This window comes from Nelumbo lutea, chromosome 6, assembly GCF_056320005.1.
Source record: "Nelumbo lutea isolate HS-2025 chromosome 6, American lotus-T2T, whole genome shotgun sequence".
In the NCBI taxonomy this organism is placed as follows: Eukaryota; Viridiplantae; Streptophyta; class Magnoliopsida; order Proteales; family Nelumbonaceae; genus Nelumbo; species Nelumbo lutea.
The window spans coordinates 21,991,322-22,019,154 of record NC_142689.1 but is presented as its reverse complement, the minus strand read 5'-3'; the positions used below and the strand labels follow the sequence as shown (position 1 = coordinate 22,019,154).

General features: G+C 39.4%; 1 protein-coding gene across 3 annotated transcripts in view; it reads right to left on the bottom strand.

Moving 5' to 3' along the window:
- Positions 1-20,696, bottom strand: part of LOC148847886 (BEACH domain-containing protein C2-like) — a 117,878-nt gene extending 97,182 nt beyond the window's left edge. Inside the window, exons 1-5 of one of the 3 annotated variants that reach the window (XM_088949672.1) lie at positions 20,451-20,696; positions 19,879-20,062; positions 17,646-19,775; positions 15,845-16,632; positions 12,624-13,334 (exon numbers count right to left, since the gene is read on the bottom strand). In XM_088949672.1, the coding sequence (XP_088805798.1) occupies positions 12,624-13,334; positions 15,845-16,632; positions 17,646-19,707 (3,561 nt within the window). In that variant the 5' untranslated portion in view covers positions 19,708-19,775; positions 19,879-20,062; positions 20,451-20,696. The remainder of the gene's footprint in view (positions 1-12,623; positions 13,335-15,844; positions 16,633-17,645; positions 19,776-19,878; positions 20,063-20,450) is intronic. The other 2 variants (XM_088949671.1, XM_088949673.1) reach the window with 2 other exon arrangements.
- Positions 20,697-27,833: the final 7,137 nt, after the last annotated feature.

Genomic DNA, 27,833 nt, shown 5'->3' with positions numbered 1-27,833 from the left:
GTCTGAAAGTGATCCTGTAGATAAGTCTTCATCCTATCAATACCAATGTTATCATTCCCAGTAATAACAATATCATCTATATACACCACCAACAGTATTTTTCCTCCCGGAGAGTCATGACTAAATACAAAATGGTCAACTTTGCACTGTTTCATGCCAAACTTCTTTACCATCTCACTAACCTACCATGCTCGAGGAGACTGTTTAAGCCCATATATAGCCTTCCTTAGTCTGCACACCTTACCATCCTCCCCCTGAGCAACAAACCCTGGAGGTTGCTCCATGTAGACCTCCTTGAGTAAGTCACCATGCAAAAAGGCATTCTTGATATCAAGCTGATATAGTGGCCACTCATACATGGCTGCAAGAGAGATTGCAACACGAACTGACCCTATCTTAGCAACCGGTGAGAAGGTCTCTGTGTAGTCAATGCCATAGGTTTGGGAGTACCCTTTTGCAATTAATTGCGCTTTCAGGCGTTCAACACTACCATCAGGTAGATACTTAACCGTATAAACCCACTTACAACCAACAGCTTGCTTCCCAGGAGGAAGAGCAACGAGGTCCCAAGTATGATTATGATGAAGGGCAGAGAGTTCTTCTTCCATGGCACGGCACCACCTTGGAGAGGCAAGGGCTTCCTGGACATCTTTAGGAACAATAACTGATGATAACAAGGTAACAAACTGGCGATGGGAAGCGGAAAGGTGAGTAAGAGAAACATAATTAGAAATGGGATGAAGGGTGCAAGTACGTTTACCTTTCCGCAAAACAATGGTTAGATCAATCTCAGATGCCAAGTGGGGTTCTGGTGCTGGATCCGTCGACGGAGATGTAGCAGGAGGAGTAGCCGGTGCACGTGGGCGATGTGTATACACATGACGGATAGGTGGGCGTTCAACAGGTGGTGGCACCGGAGGCAAGGATTTGGTCACAACTGGAACAAAGGGAGGAGGATCGACAACGGGAAGTGGAAGGGGAGGAGGTGATGAGGAGGAAGAAGCATCACCAGACCCCAAAAAGAACGGAGTAGACTCAAAGAAACTGACATCAGCACACACAAAGGACCGTCAAGAACTAGGATGGTAACACCTATACCCTTTTTGGATCCGAGAATAGCCAAGGAAGATGCACTTGAGAGAACGGGCATCAAACTTCTCGTTCCCAGGACCCAGATTATGGACAAAACACACACACCCAAAAACTCTCGGCGTAAGAGGGAACGGAGACAAAGAGGGAAACAAGACCTGAAACGGAGACTGACCATCAAGGATGAACGTGGGCATCCGATTAATCAGAAAACAAGAGGTAAGCACTGCATCACTCCAAAAATGTTTGGGAACATGCATGTTATGCATTAGGGATCTTGTTGTTTCAAAGAGATGGCAATTCTTTCTCTCAGCAAGAGGTAAAGTGCATGTTTGATTCATGTTGTTTGGTTTAATTCTGTGTAAAACCCTAAAACTGGACATTTATAGAGACTCATGTTAGTTTTAAATGTTCACAGCCGTTGGATAAGTCTGGGGAGATTTATCCTGCCAAGGCTGATACTGGTGTGCCACCAAGTGTTGGGATGGCCTGTCTCAGCCATCAGGGTAAGACCCGAGGCACATGCAGTATGGGATTACTTGAATCCTTGAACCGGACCAGATTTCTAGTATTGCCCTGGACCTTGGAGATAGATGGGCAAAACTGGAAAGTTACACCTGACCCCTAGACTCGATTATGACATTTCACTAGGTGTTGGATCAGGCCGCCTTTGATATGCCAATCAGTGAGATCCTTAGCGAGGATCAAAACCTGGGTATGTTGGGGCAGTTTGAGAATTCATCTGAGTGGGTGATCATAGTGACAGAATCAGCCACTTTGTCGGACAAAGGGTAATGATCGGGAATGCACTCTCTCTGATGGAAACCAAACTGCCGGCAGTTGATTTCAATCGTTGGAATTTTGTTTTGCAAAATTAATATATTTATATATATATGTACGGTTTCGAATTGTTTGCAAATGGTTTTAATTCCTGGGATCCATGTGAGAGGAGAGTGCGGCACTGTTCCTTGCAGCCGAGGGAGAGGTCCTCTCTTGTCGGGCAGTGCTTGATCATTAAGGGCTGAGAGGTTAAGTGTAAGACCATTGAGGATAATACCTGATGGGATAATTTTGCACCTGCCCACAGTCCCTGGGTTTTTATAAGATGGCTTGGCCCAGGGACCACTTAATGTAAGTGTTGGGCCCATAGGGTCCATATGATGGACTCAAGGGGTTCATTGAGTTTTTCAGTGAATTCGGCTGGGCCTTGTTTTAGAGGCTGGGCCGAACCCATGTGGCTGGTGTGTAGATCAATGCTTGGGTCTCACGCCATACAAAGAAGCCCAACTGGGCAGCAGATTGGAAAGTAATTAGACACTGAACACTTAATGGGCCAAAAGCCCATTTCGAGGTGGGCTGATATGATCACCCATCCTTGGGGCGAATTTGAGATTAAAGTTAGTAAAAGGATTGGGCCTTTAGCCTTATCCACTCTTAGAGACCAAATTCAAATTAGATTTGAATCTGGTAACCTCCTGATAAGATCAGGAGTAAGCTAACTCTATCTGCAAAAAGGATTAAGATTATCCCCTATCCAAATACTGATTTGGATTGGGATAACTCCTAAAAAGGAGGTTTCTTAATCAAGAAGGAGGAGATTTCGAACCACCTTGAAGAGGTATAGGATATCTCCTGCGAATTCAGATCAGATCTGATTCATACTCTCCAAAAAAAAAAAAACAGAAAAAGCAGTTCAGCCTTTTTCGTTTTGGAAATCTCCTCCTGTCGCCGCCATCTGCCATTGCAAGATTAGATCTTTGCAGAAAAGAAAGTCAAGAAATCTGTTCTTGACATCAGTCTTGCAAAAAAGACTGAAAAAGATTCAGTGTTTAATACTTCCAGAGGATTCTTGTGAAGGATCCAGTGTGTAGGACGCACCCTGCTGGTTCTGTTCCATTCACAGCTGTGTCATCTTCAGCAGGAACGGATCTTGGAGCATTCTTTGGGCGTGAACACCAACTTTGGGAGATACTGCTTCTCCGGATCAGGTATATTCCTCCCATTTATCTTTTGGTACAGATCTGGTTTGATTATGGTTCAAGTAGGATCCTTGAATATTGTATTCTAAATTTAGGGAATATGATTCCCAGTTGAGAGAAGGTAGGAAATTTTTGAAATTCGCCCACCCATTCCGCAACCTTTATGGCATCCATTAGATGGATCCTACCATTCTTTCAAATAGTCCTCACCATTAGATCTACAAAGAGTGCACTAGTTTGGAGAAATACATAGGAAAGGTCTTCTCTTTTGTAGGTTATCCATTGTGCTTACTTTACCATGCCACACTTCCCAACACAAAGCCATAACCTTGGGGGGAGCCGGCCTACATCAGACTTCTTTGGAATGGAAAGTTTGTTGAGAGGAGGTTTGGCACAAGAAATTAAAAAAGGAACCACAAGAAAAAGAAACACTAGGGTGAATGGCCCAAATCCTCTTATCAGGCTTCAAAGGATCCAACCAAACCTTATCAAGGAGACCAAGAAGAGCAGACAAACAATCAACTTCATCCTCCCTTAACCCTCTATAGAAACTAAAATCCCAAGACAAAGATGACAAATTTAAAATTGAAAGAAGGAATTTTGAAATCACCTCTTTTTAATACAAAGAAACAGAGTACAAGGATGGAAAAAGGTCTTTTAGGAGAAGATCTCCAACCCAAATGTCCTCCCAAAACCAAATAGAATTATCAGAACAAGCATAATACCTAATACAACTGAGGAACAGAGGAAGAATTTTGTGAATTGCTTTCCATGGTGTTGCTAGGTTAGCCCTCCTTGAAGCACAAGCATCCCATCCACTCTCTGAGCATCCATGAATACTCTTCACCACTTCATGCCACAACCTATCTCGCTCCATAGGCCACCTCCACAACCACTTCCCTAACAAAGCTGAATTCTTTTTAAGCACATTCTCGAGCCCTAATCCTCCTTCCTCTTTGCTTCTACCCACAACCTCCCAACTGATTAGTGGTCTTTTTTACCTTCTCATGGTTCCCAAAGGAAATCTCTCATCAATTTTTCTAGTTTCTTCACTTCCCTAGATGGTATCCTAAAGACAAAGAGGTAGTAAGTAGGTAGGTTGGGTATCTCTTATCAAAGTGATCCTCCCACCCAAAGAGATGTAATTTTTCTTCCACACAGCTAATCTCTTTTCAAACTTCTCTATTATTGGGGTCCAGAACCTTGATTTTGTGTCTATACCCAAGAATGTTAGTGAAGCTCTCTCTGAACCTAAGTGGCAAGCAACCATGCATGAGGAAATGGAAGCTTTGGTTAAAAATCAAACTTGGGAGATGGTTAATTTGCCTACTAACAAGGAAACTATAGAGTGCAGATGGATCTTCACGATGAAATATAAGGCTTATGGTAGTATACAAAGATATGAGGCGAGATTGGTTACAAAGGGGTATACACAAACTTATGGAGTGGATTACTTTGAGACTTTTGATCCTGTGACAAAGATGAACACAGTTCGGGTCCTTATCTCTCTAGCTACAAATTATTCTTGGCCTCTTTTCCAGCTTGATGTTAGAAATGCCCTCCTCAATTAGATTTGCAGGAGGAAATCTATATGGACCTACCAGAAGGTTTCTACAGTGGTATTGATGAAGGAAAAGTTTAGCTGAAGAAACCATTGTATGGGTTGAAGCAATCACCCAGGGCTTTGGTTTGACAGGTTTAGGGGAGCTCTGATTCATTTTGGATACACTCAAACACAGTCTGATCACACTCTCTTTGTGAAGAGGAGAGAGTCTCTCTTGACTGTGTTTAAAGTATATGTGGATGATATTTTGGTCATTGACAATGATTTAGAAGAAATATATATTCTGAAGAAGTCTTTGCAACAAGAGTTTGAAATCAAGGACCTCGGGGAGCTCAAGTACTTTCTGGGCATAGAAGTTGCCAAGTCTAAGCATGGGATCTTTATTTCACAGTAAAAATATGTGTTAGATTACAGGAGAGAGGGAAGCTTGGAACTAAACCAAAAAATACACCAATTGATCAAAACCATAGAATTAATGCATTTGATGTTGAACTGGTCAAGGATGTAGGAAGATATCAAAGATTAGTGAGCCAATTGTTATTCTTGTGCGTTACTTGTCCAAACATTTGCTATGATGTTAGTGTGGTGAGCCAATACATGCTCCCAGGACATCATACTGGGCAGCCATTGATAGGATTCTTGCTTATTTAACGAAGCATCCTGAACAAGGTATATTGTTTGCAAATCATAGGCATATGAAATTAAAAGCCTATACAGATGCATATTAGGCAAGATGCTTGGATGACAAAAGATCTACTTCAGGTTTTGTACCTTTGTTGGGGTAATATGGTTTCTTGGAAAAGCAAAAAGCAGCACGTAGCAGCCAAATCTAGTGCAGAGGTGGAATACAAGTCTATGGCCCATGGTGTCTTAGAGTTATTGTGATTTAGGTCTCTACTAGAGGAACTTGGCATTGTAGCAGAGCAGCCTATGATGTTATATTGTGATAACCAGGCTGCTATTAATATAGCTCATAATCCTATCCAGCGTGATAAAATGAAGCATATTGTGGTGGACAGGCACTTTATCGGGGAAAGAGTCACCTCAAAAGAACAGATGTGAATCAGTCTTCTAATATCAGGTTTAAAATCAGTAATTAATAGTGCAAATCAGATCTGAATAATAGTGCAAGAGCTGTGTATGTCGAAGAGAAGAAGTCGAATTAATCACCCTTCTCCTCTAACCGTTGTTTATTAATCTCCAAAAATTAATGATGACAAGTATGCCCTTAAGTGGGCAACTTTATGTTTCATCTGAGTTGCAATTAGACGATGTCCTCACCAAAGGAACAGATGTGAATCAGTCTTCTAATATCAGGTTTAAAATCAGTAATTAATAGTGCAAATCAGATCTGAATAATAGTGCAAGAGCTGTGTATGTCGAAGAGAAGAGGTAAGAGAAGAAGAAGTCGAATTAATCACCCTTCTCCTCTAACCCTTGTTTATTAATCTCCAAAAATTAATGATGACAAGTATGCCCTTAAGTGGGCGGCCAGCTTGGCAATTACATAAAGAAAATAAAACAAGAACAAATAACAAGCCCATTAAGTGAGGCCCATCAACATAAAACAAAAGATAAAAATAAAGGATATCACACAAGCAGCTGTTAAGGCCCATTCAGCCCAGTCTCTTTACACTCCCCCTCAAGCTGAGCATAGATGTCAATCATGCCCAGCTTGCTTATATAGTGTGTCAATTTCCCTTTGGGAACTCCCTTGGTCAAGATATCAGCCAGTTGCTCTTCTGATGTGATAAATGGCAAACAAACTTCTCCTGAAGAGACTCTTTCCCTTATGAAATGCCTATCAACCTCAATGTGCTTAGTTCTGTCATGTTGAACAAGATTATGTGCAATGTCGATAGCAGCTTGGTTGTCACAATAGAGCATCATTGGTTTCTCGTAGTCCACCCCCAATTCCTCTAGAAGGGATCGTAGTCATAGTAGTTCAGACACACCATGAGCCATTGCCCTGTATTCTACTTCAGGACCTTCTGTCATCCATACATCCTGCCCATAGACCTATTCATGGGTCGAGCTGGGCCGGGCTTTTACTCTTTATTAACAGAAAAATGTTAGGCCCGAGCCCAAGCCCGAGCCCGAAGCCCGACCTAATAAAAGAAATTCGAATTTTTCCCTATTCAAATGAACATTATCTATTTTAATTCAAATGTTTTTTCCCCTATTTAAATGAACAATGGGCCTACAAGTGAATCAACAACCTTCTAAAATCAAAAAATTTATTCAAATGGACATCACATAGGGTTTTTACTTAGGTTTAACTATAGGTCGGGCTGGCTCGGGCTCGGACCAGGCTATTTTGGCAAAGCCCGAGCCCGGCTCGAATTTTATGCGAGCCGGGCTTTTTGGCCCTAGGTTAAGCCAGCGGGCCAAAAAGCCTGTTCAAGCCCGTCCTGGGGCCGAGCCAGCCCGTAAGGACACCCGGCCCATGAACAGGTCTACCTGCCCAATATGCATCAGTAAAGGCCTCCAGCTTCATGTGACCATGCTTAGCAAATAGAATACCTTTTCCTGGAGTACCTTTCAAGTAGCACAGAACCCTTTCCACAGCAGCTAGATGAGTATCTCTAGGCGAATGCATAAACTGACTAATAACACTTACTGCATAGGAAATATATGGCCGAGTCATGCAAAGATACAACAACTTCCCAAGCAGTCTCTGAAACACTCCCTTATCAGACAAAGGTTCATCATCTGTGGCAGAAAGTTTATGATTATGATCAATGGGAATGGAGATGGATTTAGCTCCAAGTTTACCAGTTTGAGCAAGAAGATCAAGGACATATTTGCGCTGAGATATGAAAATACCGTCCTTAGACCGAGCAACTTCAATGCCCAAGAAATATCGAAGGTCTCCCAAGTCTTTGATTTCAAATTCAGAATTGAGAAATCCTTTTAGTTTCCTGGCCTCTTCAATGTCATTACCCGTGACCACAATATCATCAACATAAACAATCAAGAAAGTTACTAGAGTGTTATTTCTCTTCAAGAACAATGTATGATCATATTGTGTTTGAATGTAGCCAAAGGAGACAAGAGCAGCCTGAAATCTCTCAAACCAAGCCCGAATAGATTGTTTGAGACCATAAATGGATTTGTGTAGTTTACACACCTTGCCTTTCATTTCTTTCCCATACACCCCTGGAGGTAGAGACATATAGACTTCTTCATGTAGATCGCCATTCAAGAAAGCATTTTTAACATCAAACTGGTGTAGGGGCCAGTCAAAGGTAGCTGCTAGAGAAAGCAAGACCCTGACTGAAGTCATCTTAGCTACAAGAGCAAAGGTCTCAAGATAGTCAATGCCATACATTTGGGTGTAACCCTTGGCAACCAACCTAGCCTTATACCTCTCAACCGAGCCATCAGAGTGATATTTAATGGTAAACACCCATTTAAACCCCATCGGTTCCTTCCGTTCCGGCAAGTCCACAATATCCCAAGTATGGTTCTTATATAATGCTTCAAGTTCAGTCATCATAGCATCCCTCCATTCAGGTTGAGATAATGCTTCTGGTACAAACCTAGGTATCACATGTGAAGAAATAGAAGCAAGAAAGGAGTAGTAGGAAGGAGAGAGAAGGTTGTAACGTAAATGTTTAGAGATGCAATGGGTTGTACACTTCCGCTTACCCTTGCAAAGAGCAATAGAAAGGTCAAGGTCAGGGACGGTCGAAGGTGGGTCGATAGAGAGCTGACCTATTTCCTCAGGAACTGTGGGAGTAGCAAGATGCTCTTCTGAAGGAGTGGAAACAACCTGCATATGTCTGAATCTCCGCCTTTGGTAACACCTTTGGAGAGTAGGAGCAGAAGCAAGAGGAGGATCAGGGGTGGGTCTAGTGGAAGAGGTGGACACCCCATGATCAACTCACAAGGGATGGGAAGAGGAACAGTTGGAGACATGGCAAAGGGTTCATTAGATGTCTCCCCCTTAGGAGGAATACTAAAGAAATGAGTCAACTCTGCAAATGTGACATCCCGAGATACAAAGCGGGTGCCACGAACTGAATCAAAACAACAATAACCCTTTTGTGTAGAGGCATATCCCAGAAACACACACTTATGAGCCTTAGGTTCAAATTTATGCCTTTGGTGACTATGAATATGCACATAACAAGTACTCCCAAATACGGAAAGAGAAGACTAAAGGGGATTTTAAAGCTAAGGACCCTAGAGGGCATATGGTTGATTAGGTAGGTAGCAGTATGAACATCTCCCCAAAATCTTACAGGAACATGGGATGCAAATAAAAGGGATCTGGCAACCTCAACCACATGTCTGTTCTTTCTTTCCTCCACCCTATTTTATTGTAGAGTGTAGGAACAAGAACTTTGATGAATAACCCCAAAAGTTTCAAGATAGGTGGAGACGGTTTTCTCAAAATACTCCTTAGCATTGTCAGAGCGGAATATTTTGATACGGGTACTAAACTGGGTGAGGATGAGTTCATGAAAATTTTTCACAATAATTGGTAATTTTATGAGATAAATCCAAGTATAACGAGAATAATCATCAATAAAAAGGATAAAATACTTGTAGCCCCCCATGGTTGGCATGTGATATGGCCCCCACACATCAGAGTGAACAATATGGAAAGGAGAAAAAGATCTTTTATTACTGATTGAATAGGAACGTCTATAATGCTTTGCTAACTCACATGACTCACAATGAAGACTAGATAAAGGCACTCCTTTAAACATATCTGGGAACAGATGACTTAAAGCAGAAAAAGACAAATGACCAAACCGAAAATGACATAACAAAATTTTGTTAACAGACTCTGATACAACTGACTCTAAAGCAACTCCATGAGGTGGTCCCAAGGCTTGATCTAGTGTGTCCAGCAGGTATATTCCGTTCACCTCATGGCCATTCCCAATCGTCCTCTGAGACTGCAGGTCCTGAAAAACACAATGAGTGGGAAAGAAGGTTATGTTGCAGTTCTTTCCCAGAGAGGAGATAATATGAACAAAAAAGGTTAGATAGGTTGTCATATGGTCTGATGCACCGGAATCTATAATCCAAGGGAGTTTATGATTACCTGAAACTGAAGCATGATTTGCTGAGGCATATGTACCTGAGTGAGCAAAAGCCGATGAAGAGGATGTACTGTTGGATGGGTGGGCTGAAGAAACTGTACTCCCAGGTGATTTAGCAGCCTCCCATACTTCTCAAAGTCTAACTTCATTGCAGCCAACTGCTCAATGGTTGATGTTTTCTCACTCTCCTTACTTCCCCCTTCAGGTACTATAGCAGCATTAGCAGTCTTGAGTTTTCCCGCTCGACTGCCCTTCTTACGATTGTTCTTAAACCTCTCAGAGAGTAGTCCAGGGTGAAGTTTCCAGCAGGTGTCCTTGGTATGCCATGGTTTCTTGCAATATTCACACACTTGCTCCCCCTTTTTCAGTAAGCCCCTTAGATTTCATTCCTGCATGTGCAAAGTGTTCTGTAGGTGGACTCCGCAACTGAACTTGTCGTCTACTTACCTCACTACTTATCATGGCATATGCCTGTGATAGAGTAACCTCCTCTGGCCAAAATATTTTGTTTGATAATATCAAACTCGGGGTTGAGTCCAGTGAGAAACTCGAATACCCTATTTCTCTCCACCAGCTTTATGTACATTTCAGCATCCTTTTTACTCTCCCATACCATAGTTTCCATAACATCAATTTCCTGCCATAGGGATTTTAGTATAGAGTAGTAGCTACACTCTTCTCCCCCTGTCTCAGGTTCTTCACATCATTTTCCAATTTGTACGCTCAGGCTACATTCAGTTTCTGTGAAGAAGTCTCAGTTACACTGTCCCATATCTCCTTAGCAGAAGACATCCAGAGATAGTGTTGGCTTATATGAGGTTGCATAGAGTTAACTAACCATCCTATAACAGTATAGTTATCTTGCATCCATCTCTCAAATTCAGGATCTGTCTCTTCGGGTTTCACCTTACTGCCTGTGAAATACTCGAGTTTTCCTCTACTACAAACATAAACTTTTATAGACTGTGCCCAGGCAAGATAGTTCGTCCCATCTAGCTTAATCGTGGTAACACTAGTCAAAATGGAATCTACTGGAGCAGGTCCAGAAACCGGCACCTACTTGAACTCAATTCCGTATGTCTCCATTAATCAAACGGAAATCAAAGAACTAAAATTTTAACTAATGCAAACTTACTTGAAGTCAAACCAGAAATAAGGTGCTTGAAAAACTAGGGTTTTGCTCCGTCCAGCAGATGGGAGGAAGAGAGAAGATGGTGCCGCACCAACTAGACTGATCCAAACTCTTCCTAACCTGAACTGCCCTCCTTTAGCAGTCACAAGACACCTTCCAAGCATAGAGCACCACACCCAAGCTTCACATTTCCTGGTAACCTCGAAAATCTCTAGTTGGCTAGGGTTTCGAGCAGCAGCAAAACAGCATCACTTCTTGGCAAAATTCAGCCAGAACTTAAATCTCCAAACCCTTCTACCAACTAGGCAAGTGATTCTCTATACTATAGAGAACCTATCTCTCCATACACTCTCTTGATTTTAGAGTGTACAGGAACGAAGAAAAAGGAAGAAAGAAGAATTGTACCCACTATGATACCAAGATGTGAATCAGTCTTCTAGTATCAGGTTTAAAATCAGTAATTAACAGTGCAAATCAGATCTGAATAATAGTGCAAGAGCTATGTACATAAAAGAGAAGAGGTAAGAGAAGAAGAAATCGAATTAATCACCCTTCTCCTCTAACCCTATTTTATTAATCTCCAAAAATTAATGATGACAAGTATGCCCTTAAGTGGGTGGCCAGCTTGGCAATTACATAAAGAAAATAAAACAAGAACAAATAGCAAGCCCATTAAGTGAGGCCCATCAACATAAAATAAAAGATAAAAATAAAGGATATCACACAAGCAGCTGTTAGGGCCCGTTCGGCCCAGTCTCTTTACAAGAACCACTAGAAACAAGCCTGCACATGATCTATACAAGTTAGGAATGATTGACATCTATTCCCAATTTGAGGGGGAGTGTTGATAGTTTATTTTAGTTGTCCTGCTTTATTATTATTATTCTTATTATTTTAGTTGTTGGGCCTAGGCTACAACCCATTATTTCTATTTGTTTATAGTGGTTCCAGTTATGGACACCTTAGTGGAGTCATTATGGTCTTTGTGCACAATTTATTTTTTAAATATAAATACAAGTGAGTGGGGCACCAGAACACTTTTTGGCACCCCTTTCTTCTCCCATCTTATTCTTTCCTCTTTATTTTCTTCTCCAAGAATTTTCTACCCATTTTTCTTTTCTTTCTCTTATTTTTCTTTTGCTTCTGATTCTACTATTTCAATGATAATAATTAGGAGAAATAATGCAAACATTGGACAAAAATAAGGCATTAATTTTTGTAGTAATAAACTCATAATAATTATATGCATGTCAGGCCCATCAATTTTTGTTGTAAATGTAAAATGGCAATAATGATGCAATAAACAAATAACATGCAAATCCAACCTCAGTGAAAGTTAATATCCAAAAGCGTTAGATGGTGTGAAAATAGGGGTCTTTTCCCTCTTCTTTATGTTTTTTGTTCTTTTTAGTTCTGTCCATTCAAGGGAAGATAGGTCCTACCACTATTTAGGAGTTCGATTTATATACCAGCTGACTGGTGGGAAAGATAATTATCTTTCTCCTAACATTTTCTTCCCCTCTTTGTCTCTTTTTGCTCCACTCTTCTTCACACAGCTCAGTTCTAATACAGAATTAACTATTATAACAGAAGAGAACATAAATTCACAGGAATGAACAATGATATCAGGAAGCAAAAAGGTAGAGATCAAAGTAACTTCGAAGATAAAGTGATTAGGTCACATCATAAATCAAAGCATGAGAAGAATTTTGCATACACTATATGTCAAATAGGACATGTGTATTATTATTAAATAATGCCATTAAGATAATAAAACAAAAGAAACAGTAATGCAACCCTACCGATGCACCCAATAAAGTTAAGTACACATTGCTAGTCATAAGCCTTTGTGGTGCTGCTTGGAAAGCCTTTTGTAAAGCAAAAAGTAGAAGAGAAACTTTGTCATCAAACATCGTACCTCCTCCATCATGCAGCCCATTACCTGGAATGTTACTTGTCATATTTGTAGGAGCATGCGAACCAAATTTTAGATGCCCCGATGTCACTACCGCACCCAAAAGACTGATAATCCTAACAACAATTCCATCACCATTATCAACATTATAGACATTATTCCTTGCACTCTCAGAACTTATTGAAAAACTAATACCACCCAAATTCTTTACAAATTGGAGCTCAGAGGCAGATGTCATTCTTTCAGTGTTAGTTCCCACAGAAACTGCAAATGAACGCCCTTCACTGTCAAAGGACTGTGACTCGGAACTTACATCATGAGAAACTAACTCCTTTTCCCCAATAGATCCAAGATCAGCATCCTGACCTCTTTCTTGAATCTTACCGGCATGTGCTCCAGATCCCTGACCCAACACACTTTCATCATCCATTCTGCCAGAACTTTCTAATAAAGAGTCACAAGTTTTTGCTTCCCGTTGCAAGAGGACAATAAGTGTTTCTATCCCTCCACAAGATATGAATGCCTCTGCAATTGTGTGAGCCTTGGATATATTTGGCTGTACCACCAATCTATACATTAGATGTAACACACGTGCAACCTGGAAAACCACATTTGTTAGGAACCTATTTCAAAGAAAACTGTCACCTAAATCTAGGATATCATATTCATACCAAGGAATTCCAGATGTGTATGGCAAGACCTTAGTTTAATTTCAGGGTAACAAATTACATATACAGAAAACCTTATAAAGTCATGTCTCAATTAAAGAGGGTGAAAATGGATTATATAAACTTGCAAAGATAAGAGAAATAAAAGGCAAAGATTTAAATCATATTAGATGCATCAAGTAGAAGATCAAAGAGTCTTGATATAAGATAAAGAAATGAAAGAAACAAGAAAAAGCTATTTGAAAATTTACTAAATGATAATCATATAGAGGGTACTAGTGTGGGAGGGATTAATAACTCCAATATTACTAAAGTTTATAGATCATCATCATCATCCAAGCCTTGTCCCAACTATATGGGGTCAGCTACATGAATCCTTCTTCACCAATCCGTTCTGTTCAGTGACATATCCATCATTAAGTTATGGGCGCTTAAATCATTTCTCTTGACTTACCCAAGTCCTTTTGGTGGCTTGTAACAAATCACTTTTCCTAACACGTGATGGATAATATTAGGACCGGATGACATCCTAATAGATACCTTCCTAAAATTAAAATTTCCAAAGTGAAGGACGCTTTAAACAAGACGAAGAAGGACAGAGCATTAGGACCAGATTACATTCCAATAGAAGTTTGAAAATGTATGGGAAAGGTAGACTTATTATGGCTAACTGAACTTTTTAACAAGATAATGAAAACAAAGAAGATGCCAGATGAATAGGGGTGTGCAAGTCAGGTATACAATTTGAAGAATTTACACTGCAATAGCCCAAGATTTCAAGCTGGGACCATTCAAATTTTAACAAATTCTGGACCAGATCCTGCCTAAGTTAAACCCCTATAGATTAATGAAAAAAAAAAAAAAAAAAAAACACTATAGTTCCTATATTAAAAAAACAAAGGTGATATACAGAGCTGCAATAATTATCTTGAAGTAGAATTATGAGCAATATTATAAAGGCGATATTAAAAAAACAAAGGTGATATACAAAGCTGCAATAATTATCTTGAAGTAGAATTATGAGCAACATTATAAAACTTTGGGAGAGTAATTGAGCGAAGGTCAAAGGTGAAATACAAAGTTGTAATAATTATCATGGGATTAAACTTATGAACCACATTATGAAATTATGTGAGAGTAATAGAGTAAAGGTTGCAACATGAAACAAGTACATCAAAAAACCAATTTGGTTTTACACTAAGAAGATACACCATGGAATCTATCATTTTACTAAGCTGACTAATAGAAAAGTTTAGAGAGAAGAAGATAGATCTCCATATGGTATCCATTGATCTAAAGAAATCATATGATAGAGTTCCTAAAGATAATATGGTGAGTTTTGGAAAAGGAAGAAGTGCCAAATGGGAATATGGACCAAATTAAGGACATTTAAGAGAGTGCAACAGCCAATGTCAGAAGGCTTGTGACAGAAACATTCAAGTTTCTAGTTACAATGGGACTTCACTAGGGCTCAGCACTTAGACCTTATTTATTTACTATAATCATTGATGAATTGACTAAATGATGTAAACAGGCCCCATGGTGCATGTTATTCACTGATGATGAAGTATTAATTGATGAAACCAAAAAAGGCCTCATGGTGCATCGTTTGGGCATGTGCAGAGAAGGCCATCTACACCACCAGTAAGAAGAAGTGATCTATTATAAGTTGAAGGGGCCAGAAGAGCTAAGGGCAGGCAAAAAAGGATGATATAGGTTGTGGTGAGAAATGATTTAAGGACCCACAGTTTAACAATGGATATGGTACGGAATAGGACAGAATGGCAAAACAGGATTAATGTAGCTAACCCCATATAGTTGGGACAAGGCTTAGAATTTCAATAAATGATTATGAAATCTCAACAGCCTAGATGATAAGAAACTGCAATACTTAATATATTAAAAGTATAGGAAGAACAAAGACAATGAGATCCTCATATGACTAGTTAAGATTTTTTTTCTTGTAGGAGAGAGGAAGCAGGTGGAATCAGAACAGGGTGCATGTGAGGTCCTTAAATCATCTAGGCTGTTGAGATGACTAAAAAATAAAGAAATTACACGGGTTGGGTCTCATACCTCCATATAAAGAAATTTGAGAAGACTAAAAATAACAAGAAGAAAGAAAAAGGAGAAAGGATTGCTAGAATTGTGGTTCAAACTAAAAGGACATTACAAATGTTGGTCGCAATCACAGACTCACAGTTATCTGGGTCTTGGGAGGGTTAGAATGGGAACGGTCCTAACCTTTGGCATTTTCTGCACAAAGTGGCCACCCTCAGACCTGAACCACATTCTCATACATGCCAGCCCGAGATTTTACCTTAAAACCAAGTAATTGGAGTTCAAAATACGTAACACAAAAAAGGGGAAAAAAATATGCACCAATTCCCCCAATCTTATGTAATGGCAAACCACTACCAGAAAACAAAGCATGTCATACCTGATTAGGTTGTGGACAGTCAACAATAAACCCAATCAAACAACGAACATAACCAACAGCATATGAAGGAGGTGCTGCTCCAACTAGGAGTTCAATAACAACTAAGAGCTCATCAACCAAAGCATTCACTTCCCCAATGGGGCGTGGTGCCTCATGCTGAGAAAAAGTATTAACAGAGTCCTTCTCATGGATGGTCCAATAGCATCTCCTACAACCATCAAGAAGCAATTGTACAGCATTTGCATCTCGCATAGCTGATGCTTCAGTGAACACCATATCTGCAAGTAAAGAAAGAAGCTTTTTCTGTAGACCATAATTGCATAAGCTCCACATTTTCAGGTCCAACAATAATGTGCTAAAAAGCCGCACTTTGAGAGCATAATTGCTTTTCTGTGACTGACATAAAGAAACAATTGCTACAACAAGTTCTTCATCTCCAACTCCATTCTGTTTTCCAGGGTCAAGTGAAGATAGAGTTTGCAGCAAATAGCTCAAGATTCTTGACAAAATCTCAGGCCCCCCTGTTCGAGATAACTCTTCATTATTTCCTGGATGTTGAACAGCCATGGTAATAATTCTGAAGATTGAAGCAGAAAGAGAAGTTGTGGCTGAAGACAATGGAAAATTTCCATGTTGTGGTTCCAAGCTATCCTGTTGCATATTGCTTACTGTCAAGGGAAGCAAACACATGGGTCCTCCATGGGCCAAGGCCCACAAAGACTCTGCAGGACGCATTCGTGTAGCAACATGAACTTGCCCAAGAACCTCAGCAGGTCTTCTGTGTGTTCCTGTAACATCATAAGAAGATGATTTCTTTCTCCTTGCAAATAGACAATGTAAAAAGGAATAGATTGACTAAATTACCACAGAGATGAGTAGAGCAGAAATAATTAGACGTTGTTCAGCTAAAATACATAAAAGAAAATTATATGGCATGAACATCAAGCTCCAAAATCCAGCCAAATCCACTATGAGAGTATGTTCAACCTTAAAGTTAATTGGAGTAAAAGCTGTGTGGCGGGGATAAACAAGGCAGAGGAGGAAATCTTTAGCATAGCTGAATTTCTGGGTTGTGAGGTGATGAGTGGCCTTTAAATTACTAGGGCTTGCCCCTTGGGGAAAATCCAAATGTGGAGAGCTTTTGGTACCCCATACCCAGTTCTGTAAAGGTTTGCAAAGAAGCTAGTGGGGTGAAAGAGGAATTATATCTCCCTTGGAGGGAAAATTACATTAATGAACTCCACCTTTGCTAATCTACCAATCTACTTCCTCTACATTTAGCATTCCCATGGGTGTTGCTAGGAAACCAGAGAAATTTATGAGGGACCTCTTGTGGGAACCTGGTGGGAATAGTTTGTTTTCTAAGGACATTAATCTTCATCATAAATCATTTTTTATAATGAATTATACATGTGAAAGTAAAAAAGGAAAACCAAAAACTACCAAAGCTGTTTTTTTATCAGTGACTACCAAAGCTGCTTCTGACACATCAACTTATGCAAACCAAAAGCATAACAATTATGATATGATCTGCATATGCAAAATAAAATATCAGCATATTAGATTTTTCAAGTTGTACCGCCACTTCATCAAAAAATAATCTCCTCAGTGCTTGCTTAAAAGGAAACTGGAAATCAGATGAACCAATGGAAGTTCTTATATTGTCTGGTAGGTGAGAAACAGCTTATAATAGTTACTTGTAAAAAGAAAAGCAATGACAAGACAAACAGTTCATTTGGAAAAAGGAATTGAGGAATTTCTTTATCGAGGAAAAGCGAGTGAAGGTTATTCAATGGATGACCTGCAGCACCAGAAGGAGAAGCATCTGGACAGAAACGCCCAGTCAGTAAATAAGGATGATAAAGAAGGTGCAAGCTTCCTCCAATTTCTGCATCCAAAAGTGCATTTTCTTCTGCCAAACTCCGTAAATGGTTATTTGTTGCTTGCCATGGTAGCCCTGCCCCATTACCAAAAGAAGGCAGCACATCACCCCCTCTAGAAGCCAAACGGAACATCCTCTCTGGACCAATAGGCTCCTTAAATATATAAATAGGACCCATCTCAGCAAACAGTGGACACTGACGACGACGCCGTTGCAAGCCAGCCATTGTTGGAGGAGGATTTGTCCCAATGCAGCAAAATGCAAGAGGCTTGGAGATCCTGGGGAACTCAAATGGACGACTTTCATACAAAGTGCCATCTATATACAACCTTAACTCACTTTCTGATTTCCCAAGTAGCCCCTGCTTGCAAATATGCTCCAGACCAATAAAATACCAGCACTGTGGCTTGAAAGCATGAGTAAAGTGCAGGGAAGCTTTCTTTCCCCTGCCACTACCACTTTCAACAACCAAAAACTGGGCATGAAAATATGCTTCCACCCCCTGATTATCAGCAGATAAGAAGCTGAACAACCGTGGCATGTGTGTCGTACCTTCACCAGCAAGTGCACTTGCAGCAGCTGCAGCCGACATAGGTGAGGATTTCCCAGATTTAGCTGCAGCAGCTGCAGCAATGGCTGCCGCAGCTGTTGCAGTGTTTAAAGTGTCTGCAAATGACTCTATATAGATCCATGTTGCAAATGCATAACCATTGGTAAATGGCCAGCGGCCATCTCCTGGACCAAGTAACCCAGAATTTTCACCATCAAACTCAAATGTGCATGCTGGACCCCTTGTTTCCTTTCCACCCATAGCCTTTTCCAATGCAAGCATCAAACGGGTTGCCCAAACCGTGCCTAACATCTTTGTGATGACCTCAAGCCACCTATGCAGATCAACTACACTAAGGGAATGTGCTGCTAGGTACTGAATGCAATGGCACAAAGGTGTAACATCCCAGTGAAACTGTTCTGTTGAACCAACTTCCTGAAGAAAGATCTTCTCTGCTGACCCTAAAAGAACTCCTAACAGACCAGCCCCAGAGCACATTGATCTGTTTCTTGTGCAAGCCCTTAATATGGCCAGCAGTCCTTTAACCATACGAGTCCTGGGAGACATCATACCTTCATTTTCACCTTTACAAGGAAGCCAAGGGATAAGCTCACCTGCTGCAACGGCAGCCTTAGAGTTCAGCATCACACTAGGAGGATTATTATCTTCACCCTCCTCAAAACATTCAACACCACCCATAGTAGCAAGAAGTGAGTCTACTACCAACACAGCCATGATGTCAATTTCCTCTCCACTTCCAAACCTCTCCTTGCCACATACAACACCCTTAAGTTTTTCCAAACTTTCATGTTTCCCCATAATAGCAGAATCCACCAAATGCAAGAGTTCTGGGGACACATTGGGCACAACAGCTCTATGTCTAGATTTTGTAGGTGAATCAACAGACGAATAATATCCAGCATCTCCATAGAGACCTGCGGAAGAACCAAAACTAGCTGAAGAAGAAGAATGTTTGATAGCCCGCCCAGATTGTCTCTCAGACATTGAACTCAAATTATCTTGCTCTTGTATCTCACTAGCTAAAGTAATGTCCAACTGTGACACAGGTTTATCAGTAAAAGATTCTGATGCCTCCTCATTACCAGATGACATGCTCACGTTATCCAAGTTAGAAGGCCGAACTGAGTCCACATTTCCCCAAGAATCTGGCATATTCCTCTCTTGATCTTTCAAGGACACCTGCTCAAACTGGTCTTCTTCATCACGTGGTTCATTCTCCTCTTCAGAAGTTCTGCCTGTACTTGCAGAAATCAACACTTGAAAGACCTGATTACTTTCCAGCTTAGCCCCCTCGTTGTGCATCTTGTAATCTGCTCTTTCACTTTCCCCTCTGCCAGTTTCATTAACAAACTTGCCCCTTTCAGAGTCTTTTGGAGAAATTTCTCCTGATTCTTGCCCAACCTCTTCCATCCTATTATCTTTGAGCTAGCTATCCCTCATTCGCAATATCCACAACTAAAGGACAAAAGTAAATTAAACTGCAAAACGTTGACCAGAACCAAAAAGAGAACAAAAACATTAACAGTTCCGCTAACTATTATCAAAGATAATAAAAAATGATGAACTGCAAAACACACTAACCTCCACCCTTTAGCTCAAATTCGAAGTACTCATCTTGATGAATTGAAGCTCATCTGCCTGCAATTGAAACTTGACAAAATATATAAACAGAGAAACAGCTTCAACTGCAAATCTTCAACAAAACCAAACGCAAATAGATGAACCCAACTGTCACGTCTCAGTAAGGGATCGGCATTCATGTGGGCTTTCATCAAATGCCATAAATCAGAATGAGATGAGAATTACAAGCTGATTGACTTTGGACACGAAAATGTAAGGAATGTACAAGAAATCGGATACCACAAAACATGGTCTATTTATCAGAAACAGAAGACCAACGATCAATCTAGCCTCTACTAAAAGCAAGCAAATGCAGTTTATCAATAAATAAAATGTAAAAAAGCCAAACAAGAACTGAAACCGTGGGATCAGACCAAATACTGGGCATTGACCGCGCCTCGTTGAAAAAAACAAACACTCGGTGACAATCTAAACAGATCCATATTCCATACCCAAATATCCATTAAAGATGAAAATGCAAGCATGAAGTAGTAAATTCGTGGGGGGAAAGGAAATAGATATAGAAATAATACCTTAATTCGACTCCACTTTGTAACGGAGCTTTCTATGTCAAGCTTCTGGAAACAATAGGAAAGAGTCGGCAAATGTATTGGTAGGTGCAGGTTTTCCAGGGTAAGAAACAACAAGCAAGAAGAGGGAGATCGGAGGGTCGAAACAAGAGGCGAACCGAGCGCGAGGGTTAAGAACCAAGGACTATGGTCCGCCCCCCTCTTACATCAGCACTGGTGTTGGTGTGAGTGTTTTCTTTGGTAAAACACAAATCCTAGCTTGGCAATCCATGACTATTCACTACTCTCCTCCAGTCGAAAGCCCCAGTCAAAAATACTGGGGAAAAAATACAATATTTAACTTTACGTTACCACAGCTTTCTTATCTTCTAACCACGTGGTTTGTGACTTTTTTTTTCTTTTAATCAAAGGGTAGCCCGTCTTCCGGACAGATAATCCACCGGACCAGACCCGGTGAATGCGGGATTCGATCCAAGTCTCCGCTACAACCAAACCGGAGGCCCCTACGTGATTCGTGACATGGGAGTCTGGTATTTGGGCCCACCGCTGGGATGGTTAGACTGTATTGATCATGAGGCCAAATCCAACAGAACAGTGGTTCGTTGCAATGGCGTCCCCCTATATGCGTTCTACTTCTGCATGGAACGTATTTATTGCCGGAACTCAAAAGCGGGTCAACCACCGTATAAATTATATAGGTACATGTAATAATGGGGAGTGGGAAGATATTGATAGTGTATCATGGGTTGAATTGAATATTCCAATTACTTATATTTACTGGTGTATATAGTTGTCTACTTGGCGCACGCGGTATTAATTAGAGGATTTAAGATTTATCAATTTATTTACATTATGGCATACCTGATTTCTTTCTAGCTTAAGTAATAAGGATGATCATGGGACCGGCCCAGACCGGCTGGCCTGGGACTGGCCCGACCCGCACCTGGCCTGATAATGGCCTGGGCCTGAGTTGGGCATATGGGCTTACATAATCAAAATTATGTCGTGTCGTGACTCGGTAGGAGGATTGCAAACTTCGCCATGTTCCCCGGCAGTTGAATCAGGCAATTCATCCCTTCATGAATTAGCTACGAAGGCCAAGCTTCAATGAGGGGATGGGCTACTCCCGTCGTGTGCCCCGCGAAGCCAAAAAGAATCCTTTATTTATGATTCCCCCTTTGTAATTCTGGATTGGATCAAATATCTGGCTTTGCTGGGCTGGGCAGGCCTGGAAGTGAAATAGCTACTTGTGCCCGAAAATATGTGGGCCGGGTCATAAATGATCGTTCCTTAGATGTCAATTGATCTGGTTAAGTGGCAAATATTTGACCACCCTAACGGGTTAGAATCATCTATCGTACAAAAACAAGGGGGGATTAGAATCGTGGCAGTCCTAAACTATGGATCATGTTCGGTTAAGGTGAACCCACACCAAACCTGACCCATTTACATTGTGCCATTAAACCTTTGTATACATGGCCTGAATTGGGTCTAGTATATGCGTGATATCCATGTAGGTTAGACAATTTTGGTGCCATAGGCCGGGTTAGTTTAGGATGTATCATGTTCACATGCCCAACAGGGATGTGTGTGGCGCGTACAACATGAAAAACCTGCTTTTCCATGGTTTTGAATCTATACCTTGACAATTATGCCAACTAACAATCAATGCAAATTCATCTATTTTTCCATATGCTTTGGGGAATGCAACAAGGGGGATTTGTACTTAACAATTAACCTGAATTTGAAGGTTAGTTGAGGCTGACCATCCTTTCAATCTTTATTTACTTTATCTCTACTCAATGTAATAAAATTATTCTTCATTGCTGAGTTTCTATACTTTAAGATTAAGTTTACACTTATGAAAATCATGGACAATTATCACAGAAATACAGTTGCTAGTTGCTATGGAACCTAGTGAGCTACCTTAGGATAATTTTTACTTAAAAAAAATCACCTAGGCAACTACAGAGCAAGATACCATAACAGAATTAATAAGCAATATTTCAAATTTGGGTGGGGGTTGTTAAATGATCCATAATACAATCTAGGCAGTTCAACAATTTGAAATGTTTGTAGCAGTCTAGCAGATGTGCACAGATATTGAAGGGACCAACTTCAGAGATTGGATGGGCTAATAATAAGCCAAACCAATGATTGCCAATCCATAATTATATACATATTATCTTTGGAACAGAATATGTAACTATATACATATTATTGGGTTCATTTGTCTGGTGGGAAAGAGCTCTACTGCAACTTAAAGGATACCTTGAAATGCAAAGGTTGATTATAATATATGCAGTCTCCTATGAAACCTATTGGACGCATGGTGTATCAGGGTCCCAAACCATCTACAAGTCTTAGAACATATCAGCTGAAAAAGTTAGAAATGAATAAATACACTGAAGGGAACCAATAGTTTGGTTTACTTTTGAGCAATAAATACCGTAAGTTTGAGAGTAGAAACGTAGAATATAAAACCTGATTGCAAGCCTTGCTTAGAGTAAAAACAAAAGGAAGAGGAACCAATACAACCGCAAGAAAACACCGAATAAACCATATGTGTGAGAAATTTACAATGAAGAGTTGATCAGCTTCCTTATAGTATTGCCGCGAGAGGTTGCGCATCTTGCCAACAAGTCGAGCATTCTTCGTGCCGGCACCTATACGTTCGAATCGTAGCAGTGAACAGTCATGGCCTCGCATACGCTAGAGTCCAAAATGAGCCACTCTAACCCATTTCTTCTGTATACACTCTTAAGCTTTTTTTCTCCACCTATTTCTAATTAGATATTATTGGCAGGTGAATGGCATGGGCGTGGAAAGAAGACTCGGAAGTGATACGGATTTGGAAGCGGCACGGGTATGTGTTTGTTGTAGAATGTCTACATCCCTAAATGTAACACTCATAATGATCAACTTTATGAAGATCCCATTGGATTCCGGAAGCTCGTAGCATTGGTCCTGATAAACCCCAATTTATTGCTTCCTCTCCACCAATAATGCCCACTCCTTCAACTTGTTCCAAAAAAATGGGATTCCGCGTAATAAGCTTTTGATATTCAGCAACCCCGTTAAAAAATAATCGCAGAAATCCAAACATTTATCTATCCAGCCATAAGGTAGATCAGCAGCTACTCCTCCGATACGAAAATAATTATGCATCATTCGCATACCTGTGGTAGCTTCGAATAGATCATATATTAATTCTCTCTCTCTGAAAATATAGAAGAAAGGAGTCTATGCACCGATATCCACCATAAAAGGGCCAAGCCATAACAAATGGGAAGCTATACGACTCAGCTCCAACATAATAACTCTGATATAGTTGGCTCTTTTAGGTACTTGAATATTTCCCAACTGTTCTGGAATTATATTATTCAATTGTTGTTTTTTGAATAATATTAATTATCATAGATGATTAATTTTAATAACCATTTTGATAATTTAAATATTGATTGATTAGTTAAATAATTAGTATAGGTAATTTTCCATAATTAAAGGAAGTAATATAATGATGGTTTTGTTAATAATATTTTCCTAAAAATTATGGTAAATTGTTCATGTTAATAATTTTTTTATAATTATTACTAGTATTTCTAGAATTATTAATTATTAATAATAATTTGGGTTAGGGGTATTCACATTAAATGTCAAACTGACCAAATTGGCCCGACCCAACTCGGTTCGGTTTCGACTTTCATGTATGAAAGTCAAACCGATACTTTGTTTATGTAATCACTAATTAGTCCCTACCTTATATGTTAAATGTTGATATATTTTATTATGGTTACTTATGATAAAAAAAATGCAAAACCAATACAAATATAATATAATGGCACAATATTTAGTTCAGTCTTGTATAAATTTATATATATATATATATATATATATATATATATATATATATATTGACAAAAAAAATTATATTTTATACAAGATAACTAATCAAATTAAGTATATATTTTGATTTTGCATAAAACTAAAAAAAATAAACTTAAATATAAATAGATATTTTGATATAAATATTTCAGTTTAAAATATATTTAAAAATCGACTAAATCGATAAACCGACCCTTCATGTTTGTGTCGGCTTAACTTCAGGGTCGGTCAGTTTCGGTTTAATCAATAAGTAAACCGACAAAGTCGGGTTGATTTTAGAAAATCACTCAAATCGATCCAACTCGATCCATGAACACCCCTAATTTGGGTTGGTCGGGCCACTATTAACTAGGCCTAAGTTGACAAGTGTGGTCAAACCATAGTTAATTGGGCCTGAGTTTATAGAATGAATGACAAGTTGGTCGGGCCTGAGTTGTTTGGACTTAGAAAACGGCATAGACTGATTGGCCAGACTGAATATAACTAATGTAAACATGGATATGGATTGGGATCCGGTTTGAATTGTCCAAACCGGATGCAATATCTCCTTCCTCACTCATTTTTTAGCTACAGTGGTCATTCGCGATCACAATAACCAGACAAACTGGTATTTAAAAAAAAAGCACATTTTTTTACAATGTTTTAGCTCCTAAAGATACCCAAAGGTTATGTTGGCCAATATTTTCATGAAAAAAAAATCCCAAAATATCAAGTTGTTGTGTTCAACTATAGTGGTTGTTTTTCATAGTAACTTGGCTGCCAAATATTGCCCAAATAATGATTCACCCATTATTTGTATCAAAACGATTTTAAATTGGTGCAAAGAAATACCTCAAAGTTTGTATTTTCTTAATAATTAAGAGAGGAGACCAAGGTGTTGCAACATGAGTGAACCAGCTCCACCCTATTTTTTTCATTAAAAACGGTGAGGGAAGTTGCGAAGAAAAAAAACGATATGGGAAGAGGGATATAAGTAATAAATGTTGCTTAATTTGTCCAAAACAATAAGGGACAATGGGAAAAAACAAAGCAATAATTTCAATTTACAAGGATGGTGAGAAATTTGGATATAGAGAGGCGTTAGTTTCCTATTGGATCATGATTTACAATCCTAAAAGATTTCGTTTCTATATTTTTGGGGCATAAAAGAAAAAGATTGCCATGCTGAGGCGCCAATTCCTTAGGCTCTGAGAGTGAATAATGTAGATTCTCTACAATGTAGGGTTGGGGTAAGGGAGCAAAGAGAGGTCGTCTTATGTGGTCATCATTGTTTTAATATATATTAATAGAATTTGTTACAAAAAAATATTTAATAAGATTGATTGAGAATTTTAGGGGTAGTTTTGGTCAAGTAAAATGCTTAAATGCTTATATGGACAACTTCTTGTAGTGCTTAGACCTGTTCATGGGCCGAGTAGCCCAATGGGCCAGCCCGGCCTGGTTCAATTAAAGTCATAATTGGAGAGGATTTCAGGCCAGTGGATTCGAGCTCGGGCTTAGAATATCGGGCCCGATCTTTTTCGACTTGGAATCGGGCTTTCTAAAAAAAGCTTGGCCTGAGCCCAAGCCCGACTTGATAATATATTATATAATAAAAAAGCATATATATAATATAGTTTTTCTTTATTTTTATTCTCTTTTTTTCAAGTTATAATGAGATCTTTCATTAATTTTTTTAGGTTTTGAGGTCTTTTAATATAAATAAAATATTTTGTAATTGAATTAAAAAGGAAAAAAATATTTTTTTCCAAATTCTGGCCAGGCTCGAGTTTGGGTCTGAGCATATTCTGTTAATGTAGAGGAAAAGCCCGGCCCGTAAATGGGTCTATGCTCACCAATGGTGGCCTAAAGGAAATCTAACATAAGGTGAGTCATAGACAATAAAACTCACTCACGAGCGGCTCCCTAGAGATTTTGAAAATGGTGAGTTTAAGAGAAATGTGAAAAAGTCATGGTGAATTAAGGGTTTGCACTTTTGACCCCAGCCCATCTGGTCCACCCAACCCACCCATCTATCATGTGGGCCAATTATGGGTCAAGCAACCCATTTGGGTCAAGAGGGTGGGTTGGGTCAAGGGCACTCATGGGGTTGGTCATAAGTCATGACAGGTTTTGTAAAGTCATATAAGGCTTGGGTCTATGCTCCTGTATTTGATTTTTTTACTATGGATTTTGCTAATTCCCTATTTTCATGGCTTGAATCATGTCTTAAACCTTGCTTAGAGTATCTTCGCTGACATTTTTTTTTCTCCAGCAACTTCCCTATTTTTGCTTTCTCCTTGCGGTTGTTAAACAACAAGAACTGATTGAATGGATCATAGAAATTTAGGTGCAGGTGATGTGGGTAAATATGGATTCTAAAAGTGAGGCATGCATAGGGCTTTAGGACATGATTCATGAGTTAATCGTCAAGAGACCAGTGCCAAATTAGTTGCCTACATCGGTGGGTGGTGTTGGTGAAGCGGTGACATCAACTTTAGTAGTCCAATGACAGCATTAGAGGCAATTGATAGTTCTAAGTTCTAACAATGATTTATGTCAAACTTGGGAGATCACATCAGTCCTACATGCACATCTATGGGAACATCTTCTGTACTTGTCACTGGTATATGTTTCCAATACACGATTCGGATGTATTGTGCAAAGTCTAACATAAAACTTTTGGCAACTATTAGGATCATTCGATAACCAATAAAGCGAACTTGGCAGTTAGCATGAAATAAGAGAACCAGTGGGTTAAATCCAATGCAGCGATCTCGGCAATTGGCATGAAATAGGAGCGCCAATGGGTTAGATAACGGATGGACCGATGGTTGTCCCATTATTTTACTACTATGGAACACGTGTATCGAAGATCTCCTCCAAAAACTTTATTGTTAATTAGAAATATATTTCCTTCTCTCTCTCCTTCCCCTCTCCTCACTTTTTTCATTTCCCCTCTTTCTCTCTTTGGGAGAGAAAACTGCAATTACGACTATAGAAAATAAAGTGAAGACTAGTTAGGTCTCATACAACGCATGGATTTTATTTATAAGCAAAGTTGAAGATGAAGCTCTATGACATTTTCAATTAAATAGTATCCATCTAAGTTCAATTAAAGTATTATTTTTGGGGGTTATGCTTGGTTTATCCAATCACAATATAAGTTCCGCTTTAATGAGAGTGACAATTTTCTGTTCTCTAGATAATTTTGTATTTTTTTTATATATCTTAATGCTAATTTTATTGGTTTGTTATTATTTTTATACTATTATTAGGTAAAATTATAAAAAAAAGTATCCTCTTATAATAATTTTATAAACCATCTTTGTGTTTTGACCCTAACAAAAGCCTCCCCTATAGTTTTGAGAAAAAAGTGCAAATACCTCATTTCCCTTGGCTTTTTGGCAACAAAGGTATTAGAATGATCAAAATACCATTATCCTTGTTAGTGCATTATCATACATAATTACAGTTTCAACTTTACCCTCCACTATTTTATTTTACTAGACAACTTTCAAA